Source organism: Acomys russatus, chromosome 2 (genome assembly GCF_903995435.1).
Source record: "Acomys russatus chromosome 2, mAcoRus1.1, whole genome shotgun sequence".
In the NCBI taxonomy this organism is placed as follows: domain Eukaryota; kingdom Metazoa; phylum Chordata; class Mammalia; order Rodentia; family Muridae; genus Acomys; species Acomys russatus.
Window position 1 is genome coordinate 89,800,421 of NC_067138.1, and position 9,806 is coordinate 89,810,226.

A 9,806-nucleotide genomic window follows, 5' to 3' on the forward strand; every position below is an offset into this window, starting at 1 on the left:
CATGCATCATTTTGACTTTTTCTTATATGTCTTAAATCTCTTTGCTTTTTTTCCTTCCTCATTCTCTTTCTCTTTCAACTTTAGTTTTTGTTGTTGTTTGTTTCTGGAGTCCTGAGGCTTCAAACCTTGGCCTTTGTGTGTTAGGCAAGTGCTGTGCCACTGAGTTTATGTCTGCAGCCCCAATACTTTTTGTGTTTTCTGCTTCTTTTAAAGTTTCCCTTTGTTCATTACGGCCGTGTGTGTGAGTGTGGTGGAGGTCAGAGGACAGCTTTTGGACGCCGCTTCTCCCCTTCCACTGTGGGTTCTGGGCATCAAACTCAGAGTGTCAGATCACGGCAGCAGCTGCTTTTACCCAGTGAGCCATTGGGCAGATCCTGTTTAAAAGTATTGTTCGTATTTCCTTACCTGACTGTATTAGGAAACTTAAATATCATTTGCTGAAAAATTATTGAATGAAAATACTGTTTCTTATAAGTATAATTTTTATTCTACAAAGTTATTAATTTATTGTGCTTCCTAGATTTTATTGTCATATTCTTTTGATTTTTTTATTCCTCCATCATTGCCTTCAGTAAATCTTGATACTTTGATAATAAAAAGACAGGAAGCTGAAAACTAGTGGATTTTTATATTATTTATTTGTTTTTATTAATATAGTTCATTTTCATAGTTTAACACACACACACACACACACACACACACACACACAATTCACGAGAATGACTCTCACTCCCACCCTTTCATATTTCCTTCCATTACCATCAACCCCACTCTCCCTACATCTTTTGTTCAGTTTTGTGACTCACTCCGTTTAACCAGGGCTGTCCACATGAGCATGAGTGTGGAACCATCCTTTGGAACAGTGGGCGCAGCAGTAGCTACACAACTGAAAGACAGTTACTGTCTCACTATTCCAGCATTTCTAAGTAGCTAATACTTCCCCATGGAGGCATAGGCCTCCAGGAGCCCCTCCTCCATCTATGACTGACAGTTGACAGGCATAGTCAAGATTTAGCAGTCCAGGTGCAAGCAACTGCCCTTCCTATACGTCCATGGTTGCCATGACCATGTCATGCCTAGAGGACAGCATTTCAAAGCTCTCCTGTCTGTCATCCAGCTTTTGTTTTCTTTTTGCCCCCTCTTCTGCAGCGTTCTCTGAGCTGTGGAGTGGGGAGGTAAATGCCCAAGGGCTGGACACTCAGAGGTCACCTTATTCTTAGCATTTTCACCAAACTCCATTCACACTCATCCACTGCAAAAAGAAGCAGTGATCATGGATGAGACCAGCAGACAGCTATTTAGGTTTGACATGCTATCAATTTAATAAAACGACAGTGGTCAGTTTCCCTCAGGACCTATGACCTTCCCAGATAAGAATTTTGACCAGGTTTTGGAAGCAGACATGAAGTCTCTCCTCTTGTATTGGCCTTCAAATCCAGTCACAGGACAGTTAGTTACCTCTTATCCCAGTTAGTTTTAACTGTTAACCTGACACAACCTAGTTGCCCCTCAGAGGGGAGTATCAGGAGAAGAGTGCCCAGCTTGGACTAGCCTGTGGGCCTATCTGTAGGGGTTGTCCTGATTGTTAATTGATGTAGACCCTGTCTGCTGTGGGTGACACTGCTCCCCGGGAAGGTGCTCCTGGGATGTAAGAAAGCTACCTAGGGATGAGGAAGCTGGCCAGTAAGCAGCATTCCTTCATGGTTTCTGCTTAAGTGCCTGCCCCAACTCCCATCAGTGATGTATAGTACTCTGAAATCTGAAATAAGCCCTCTCCTCTCCTATTCTGCTTTTGGTCAGAGTGTTTTAATCACAGCCGTGGAAATGAAACTAGAACAATCCCACAAGTCAAGCCTATTGTACCGGTGGGCACATCTTGCCTGGCGGGCTGATATTGTAGCACTCAAGCTCTCCAGCTGGGTAAAGCTGTTGATGAGCATTTTCCCCTATAGCCCGGGTTGCACTTTCTGGCACCATGTACAACAGCCAGCAGAGAGAGAGAGCTTCTAGTTTGGTTCCATATTGATCATTCTGTGTCCTACAATCAATGTGCATGGTGTCTTCAGCATTAGGGCGTTTCCATCTCGTTCTGTGAGCAACCAAGCGCAGTCGGCCTGTACTGTTCTTAGGGCATCAGACCTTCCTGACCAATCCCACACCTGCCACTGGGATTTTACACTCATGGCTTCTGGGATTGGTGTTATCCATCCATGTAGGGTACCTATGCTTTTGTTTTCTTTCTTATTATGGTATAAAGTTATCTAAGTATTTTTTTTCTTACATATTCCTTTATTGATTTTGTTCTCAACAGATGAAGGCCAGGTAGTGGGTAACACTGGCCATATTGGTGACTGTGTTTTGATTGACTGTGCCTTCAGTAAGGTAGAAGGGCAGCTAAGGATGATGCCTGGCATCAATCTCAGGCCTCCACATGTACAGATGCCACACCTTCACAGGTGCATGCGCACCCCCCCCCAATAGGAAAAAAAAAGAGAAGTAAAAAGTATCAGATTAAAAGTTTAAAGCCACAAAATAGAAATTTTATAGTGTTGTATCTTAAAACTCTGGGTGATGCTTTGAATTAATACTTTCTTTTTTTATATATATATATATTTTTTTTTTTTTTTCCTTTGGTTTTTTTTCGAGACAGGGTTCTCTGTATAGCCTTGGCCATCCTGGACTCACTTTATAGACCAGGCTGGCCTCGAACTCACAGCGATCCGCCTGCCTCTGCCTCCCGAGTGCTGGGATTAAAGGTGTGCACCACCACGCCCGGCGAATTAATACTTTCTTATGAAGAGCAGTTGACTCATAAGGAAACCTTTACCTCTTTCTTTTTTGGCTTATTAGCTGGAACAAAATTGTTTTCATGGTCCTATGTAATCTTTCTGAAATTTTTAAAATCATAGGTATTGCTATTTTTATGGGGCATAAATAGGCAACATAAGCCACTCATGGCTAGTTTTGTCCTCATGCTAACAGCGCATTTCTAATTTAGGTAGTTCCTGCTCAGGACCATTATTCAAGTCTTGCTCTTAATTTTCCCTGCTGCATTGGAAGAGAAAAATTACAGCCACATTCCTCCTTAGTTTTCTGGTGAAGCCATGGTGCTATTCATAAGATAGAAAGATTTCTGGAAGTCTTGAGACAAGGGTAACCCTGTGTAACCTGGCACAGCATAGACTAAGACTTTGAGCTGAAAGAGAATTTAGAGATAAACTAGCCAAGGATGTGCAAGGTGTTGGTAAAGCCCCCACAAAGCATTGCTTTTCTGTTGGAAGACATGTACTACAGATATAGAACATATTTTTGGAAAGGCCTGAAGTGGGTGAATGCCAAAACTTTTCCCCCTCAGGCCATCACTATGTAGTTCTGGCTGGCCTCAAACTCACAATTGTGAAGTGACTATGTAGATCAGGCTGGCCTCAAACTCACAGCGCTGTATCTGCCTTCCTCTCAAGTGCTGGGATCAAAGGTGTGCGTCCCATACCCAGCCCTTTTTTGAAGCGTTTAAAACCCAGGTGATTTTTTTTTTTTTCTTCAAGACAGGGTTTCTCTGTGTAGCCTTGGCTGTCCGGGAGCTCATTCTGTAGACCAGGCTGGCCTCAAACTCAGAGATCCGCCTGCCTCCCGAGGCTGAGATTACAGGTATCTGCTACTACCACCTGGCTTTCTTTTTTTTCCAGGTGAATTTAATTACACTGAAAGTCTTATTCATTGTCTGGCTAATAAGTTATTGGTATTTGGTTCTTAATGTCACAGAATTGAGTTTCAATATAGGACACTTTTTGTTTTTTGTTTTTTCGAGACAGGGTCTCTCTGTGTAGCCTTGGCTGTCCTGGACTCATTTTGTAGACCAGGCTGGCCTCGAACTCACAGTGATCCACCTACCTCTGCCTCTGAAGTGCTGGGATTAAAGGTGTGTGCCACCACGCCCGACCCCAACAAAGGACACTTAAAGAGTGAAGAAAATTAGTTTTATATTCACATGATCATAAGACATGAATATTGGGAGAATTTGCTTTTAAAATACATTGATTTAGAGGATGGAGAGACAGCTGTTAAAGTGTCTGCCGCTCTTTCAGAGGACCCACATTGAGTAGCTGACACTTCCTTGTAATTCCAGTTCTAATGGCTTCTATGCCCTCTGCTGGGCTCGTATATGTATGCTAAAAAAAAAAAAAAAAAAGCTTTACATTTTTAAATAAAAAAATGTAGCTTCTGGTTTCAAAATCTGTGAATTGAGCAATCAGTTAAACCATATTTCTAGTTTAAACCTGCTTAACAATTTTGCTCATTAAAACCAGCCCAAAGCTCAGTAGCTGCAGCGGGTCTGGCAGACAAAGCTGAGTTTTGTTTGATACTCTCTTCTTTTGAAACAGGGGAGCTTTCATTTTCAAATTGCTATTATTATGACTTGCCTTGTGTTTTCTTCAATGAAATTTCCTTAAGTCCATCATTTCTTGAGATTTGTTTTCCTGCCACTCAGTAATCTTTAGTTCAAGCTCTAGGAGAGACCATATATTGAAAAGGGAATTCTAGTTCTCATGAGGTTTTGCTGAAAAGAATGTTTTATTCTCTGAAGAACTTATGATTGAAAAGTCATGTGAACACTGTCTGTGCTTTGGGGACTTAGCTTACTGCATAATAACAATGATGGCTCTCACTAGATAGAATGTTGGAAATGCGTTTTGATTCTTTTGCTTTGGTAAAGTCAGTGTTCTTTGATAATATTTTTGCTTCAAATGTTCTATTGGATTTTGTCTAAAACATTTAAAAATTTTGTTGGACATGTTCAATACTAATGGATCAACGAATATTGTATTCTAAAAATTTGATAAAAATTATTAGTTGCTATTGTTCACAAAGAATAATAATATTAATGGCATTAGTACTGGTTTAGCTCATGTAAATATCGCTCTTTCCTTTTTTTTTTTTTGCTTCATTTCATTCATTCATTAATTTATTTTACATCCCAATTGCACCTCCCCTTCTCCCCCTGCCTTTCTCCTCTGAGATAGGAGGCCTCCTGCCGTGGCATATCGAGTTGAGGTAGAACTAGGCACATCTTCTCCTATTGAGGCTAGACAAGGCAGCCCAGGTAGGGAAAAGGGATCCAAAGCCAGGGTACAGAGTCAGAGGCAGCCCCTGCTCCTGCTGTTAGGGGACCCACATGAGGACCCAGGTGCACATCTGTGACATATGTGTGGGGGCCTAGGTCTGTCTCATACATGCTCTTTGGTTGGTGGTTCAGAGTGTATGAGCCCCCATGGGCCAGATTAGTTAATTCTGTAGGTTTTCTTGTGGTGTCCTTGACCTCTTTGGCTCCTTCAATCCTTTGTTTCCCTCTTCCACAAGATTCTCTGAGTTGTACCTAATGTTTGGCTGTGGGTTTCTGCCTCTGTTTCTATCAACTGTTAGGTGAATCCTCACAGAGGACAGCTATGCTAGGCTCCTGTCTGCAGTATGGCAGAGTATCATTAATAGTGTCAAGGGTGGGTGCTCTCTCACGGCATGGGTCTCAAGTTTGGCCAGTCATTGGTTGGCTATTCCCTCAGTTTCTGTTCCATCTTTATCCATTCACATCTTGTAGGCAGGACAAATTTTGGATGGAAGGTTTTGTGGGTAGGCTGTTGTTCCCATCCCTCCATTGGAAATGTTGTTGGGTTACTGGAGGTGGCTACTTCAAATGTCATATCCTCTGTTTCTAGGAGTCTTAGCTAGAGTCATCCTCATAGATTCCTGGGAGTTTCCTTTGTCATAGGTTTCTGGCTCATCCCAGAGCTGCCTCCATACTGATTTCATTTCTCTTTCCCAGTTCTCTCTTTCTCAGTCCCCTCCTCTCTTTTTGGGAGCACCATCTTCCAAGTGTTCCTCAAAGCCTTCTCTCTGTCTCTTCCAAATTGTCACCTTTTCTCTCTCTCTCCATCCTCTCCAAACCCCCACTTTCTATACCCTTTCAGCCCTCAGAATTAAACTAACTGCAGCTGGCAAAGACCATACCCCACACAGGGCAGTTATCAATTGTGATCAAACTAAAGCCCAAACTAAAATCTAACACTTGGGATTAAAATAAAAACATGTTTATATAGCATAACTAAGTTTGCATTCTTCTATATGCAGACATTCAGTTAGACTAGCTACATTTGCTGAAGATAGTTTCTTTTTCCCATTGTATAGTTTTGGCTTCTTTGTCAAAAATCAAGTGTCTGTAGGTATGCTGGTTTATTTCTGGGTCTTAGATTCAATGCCATTGATTGACATGTCTGTTTTTCTTTCTGAGACACGGTTTCTCTGTGCAGCCTTGGCTGTTCTGGACTTGCTTTGTAGACCAGGCTGGCCTCGAACTCACAGTGATCCACCTGCCTCTGCCTCCCAAGTGCTGGGATTAAAGGCGTGCACCACCACGCCCAGCCGATATGTCTGTTTTTGTACCAATACCATGTAGTTTTTTATTACTATTGTTCTGTAGTACTGCTTGAAGTCAGGGATGGAGATACCACCGGAAATTTTTTTATTAGATATGATTGTTTTAGCTATCCAGTTTTTTTTAATATGAAGTTGAGAATTGTTCTTTCAAGGTTTCCAAAGAATTGTGTTGGAATTTTGATGGGAATTGCATTGAGTCTGTAGATTGCTTTTGGTGAGATGACCATTTTTAGTGTGTTGATCCTGCTGATCCATAAGCATGGGAGATCTTTCCATCTTCTTATATTTTCTTTAATTTCTTTCTTAAGAGAAATGAAATTCTTGTTATACAGGTCTTTCACTTGCTTGGTTAGAGTCACACAAAGATACTTTATATTATTTGTGGCTGTTGTAAAGGATGTTGTTTCCCCAATTTCTTTGTGGTTTGTATACTGGAGGGCTACTGGAGTTTTTGGAGTTAATTTTGTATCTAGCCACTTTGCTGAAGAAGTTGTATCAGCTGTAGAAGTTTTCTGGTAGAATTTTTTGGGTCACTTATATACACTATCACATCATCTGTGAAGTGATACTTTTACTTCTTCCTTTCCAATTTGTGTCCTCTTGGTCTTATTTCTCTAACTATGACTTCAAGTGCTATATTGAAGAGATCTGGAGAGAGTGGACAGCCTTGTCTTGTTTCTAATATCAGTGGGATTGTATCAAGTTCTCTCCATTTAGTTTGATGTTGGCTATTGGCTTGCTGTATATTGCCTTTATTGTGTTTAGGTATGTGCATTGTATCCCTGATATCTGTAAGACTTTTAACATGAAAAGATGTTGGATTTTGTCAAATGCTTTTTCAGCATCGAAGGAGATGATTATGTGTTTTTTCCCAGTTTTTAAAAATATGGTGTATTACATTCATGGATTTTTGTACAGTGAACCATCCCTGCCTCCCTGGGATGAAGCCTACTTGATCATGGTGGATGATAAGTTTAATGTGTTCTTGGATTCAGTTTGCTAGTATTTTACTGAGTATTTTTGTGCCAATGTGCTTAAGGGAAATTGGTCTGAAATTCTCTTTCTTGGTTGGATCTTTTTTGTGGTTTAGCTATCAGGGTGACAGGGGCCTTATAGAATGAGTTTGGCAGTGTTCCTTCTGCTTCTATTTTGTGTAATAGTTTGAGAAATATTGGGATTAGCTCGTCTTTGAGAGTCTGATAGAATTCTTCATTGAAACCATCTAGACCTGGGTTTAGCCCTGGGCTATTGTTGGTGTTTTTTTTTTTTTTTTTTTTTTTTTTTGGTTGGGAGGCTTTTAATGGTTGCTTTTATTTCCTTAGTGATTATAGGACTATTTAATTTGTTTAACTGATCTTGCTTTAACTTTGGTAAATGGAATCTATCAAGAAAATTGTCCATTTCATTTACATTTTCTAATTTCATGAAACATAGGCTTTTGAAGTAAGACCTAATGATTCTTTGGATTTTTTCAATGTCTGTTGTTACGTCTTCCTTTTAATTTCTGGTTTTGTTGATTTGGATATTGTCTTTCTACCTTTTAGTTAGTTTTGCTAACGGTTTGTCTCTCGTTGATTTTTCTCAAAGAACCAGTTCTTGGTTTTGTGGATTCTTTGTATTGTTCTCTTTGTTTCTAATTTATTGGTTTTATCCCTGAGTTGATTATATCCTGTCATCTACTCTTCTTGGGTGTGTTTGCTTCTCTCTTTTTAGAGCTTTCAGGTGTGTTGTTAAGTTGCTAATATGTGATCTATCCAATTTCTTTTTATTAATTGTTAGTTTTTTTAAATTGGAAAACAAATATACAACTTGCAATGGATTTGATGCAAATTGTGCCATAAGCAGATTTTCTTTAAGTAGCTAAACAAAGTTTAAAAAGCAAGCAACAATAAAATAAAATGTTTCTGTTATAATATCAGCAGTACAAAAAGTAGTGTATAAATACCTGAATAAAACATCCATTTTGTAATAGTGCAACTTTTAAGTACATATTATTGACTGTCCACAGTCTTTGAAGAGTCACAATTCCACACTCCAGCAACAACATGCTGACAGTTCCTAAAAACTGCTTTAAAAAAGACACAACCCAGATTTTCCCTCATTTGACCAACTCCATCTAAGTATAGCTGTGTAGATGGGCTTAGATATATCCAGAGTAAGCCACATGCAACATGTTACTTGATCAATTTCCTAAAATAAGGTTTGGCAATGAGATTAAGATAAGGGAAGAAAACATGGAGGAATGTAGTCCTAATTACTATACATGCATATTTTTTGACGGTAGGGGGAATCTTTTACAGATAAGTTACAAAGATTAGGCAAGTAAACAATTTTTGTACAAGAAATTTAGCATGGGGATGGAGAGGTGGCTTAGAGGTTCAGTGTGCTGTCTGTTCTTCCAAAGGTCCTGAGTTCAATTCCAAGCAACCGCATGGTGGCTCACAACTGTATATGGTGAGATATGGTGCCCTCTTCTGACCTGCAAATACACATGCGGGCAAAACACTATAATTTTTAAAAAAGTAAAAAAATTTTTTTAGCACATTCTGTACAATGTCTTCACTTTGCTGTCATCATTTGTGCAAACTCTTCATAGTTTACCTGACCATTGTCATCAATATCTGCTTCCCTGATCATTTCATCAACCTCTCCCTCTGTTAACTTCTCTTCAAGGTTTGTCACCACACGGCAAAACTCTGCTGCAGCAGTATAGCCATTGCCATCCTTAGCAAACGTGCAGAATGCTTCTCTAATTTCTTCTTCACTGTCTGTGTCTCTCATTTTTCTTGTCATCATTGTCAGAAATTCAGGAAAGTCAACTGTGCCATTAACACCTGCATCTACTTCATTGATCATGTCTTGCAGCTCTGCTTCTGTGGGGTTCTGCCCAAGAGACCTTGTCATGGTTCCCAGTTCCTTTGTTGTTATAGTCCTATCACCATCCTTGTCTAATAGTGGAAAAGCTTCTGTGGATTTGCCAATCTGCTCTTCAGTCAGTTGGTCCGCCATGCTGCAAGGGCCACTGGTCTGTGAGACGTGACCAGACAACCACTCAACTTGCTCATTCCACCTGGACTCCTCTCTAGTTTCTTTAGGAAGGTACTTAGTGCTATGAACTTTCCTCTTAGCACTGCTTTCCTTGTGTCCCACAAGTTTGGTTGTGTTGTGCCTTCATTTTCATTGAAATTTAGCAAGTCTTTAATTTCTTTCTTTCTTTATTCCCTTACCCAGTGGTCATTGAGTAGAGAGCTGTTCAGTTTCCATGAGCACATTGGCTAGGCTGTTATTTCTGTTTTTGTTGTAGTCCAACTTTAATCCATGGTGATTTGATAAAATACAAGGGTTTATTCAATTTTCATGTATTGGTGAGGCTTGCT

General features: G+C 40.0%; 1 protein-coding gene across 1 annotated transcript; it reads right to left on the minus strand.

Annotated features, from left to right (window-relative positions):
• Nucleotides 1-8,988: 8,988 nt before the first annotated feature.
• Nucleotides 8,989-9,438, minus strand: LOC127204679 (calmodulin-1-like). The gene has a single exon (XM_051163911.1). It carries the CDS (start codon nucleotides 9,436-9,438, stop codon nucleotides 8,989-8,991), a length of 450 nt encoding a protein of 149 aa, XP_051019868.1.
• Between the last annotated feature and the right edge of the window lie 368 nt (nucleotides 9,439-9,806).

Excerpts from the sequence above, each read along its gene's own strand:
- LOC127204679 (XM_051163911.1), bottom strand. The coding sequence starts at position 9,438 with ATGGCGGACCAACTGACTGAAGAGCAGATTGGCAAATCCACAGAAGCT.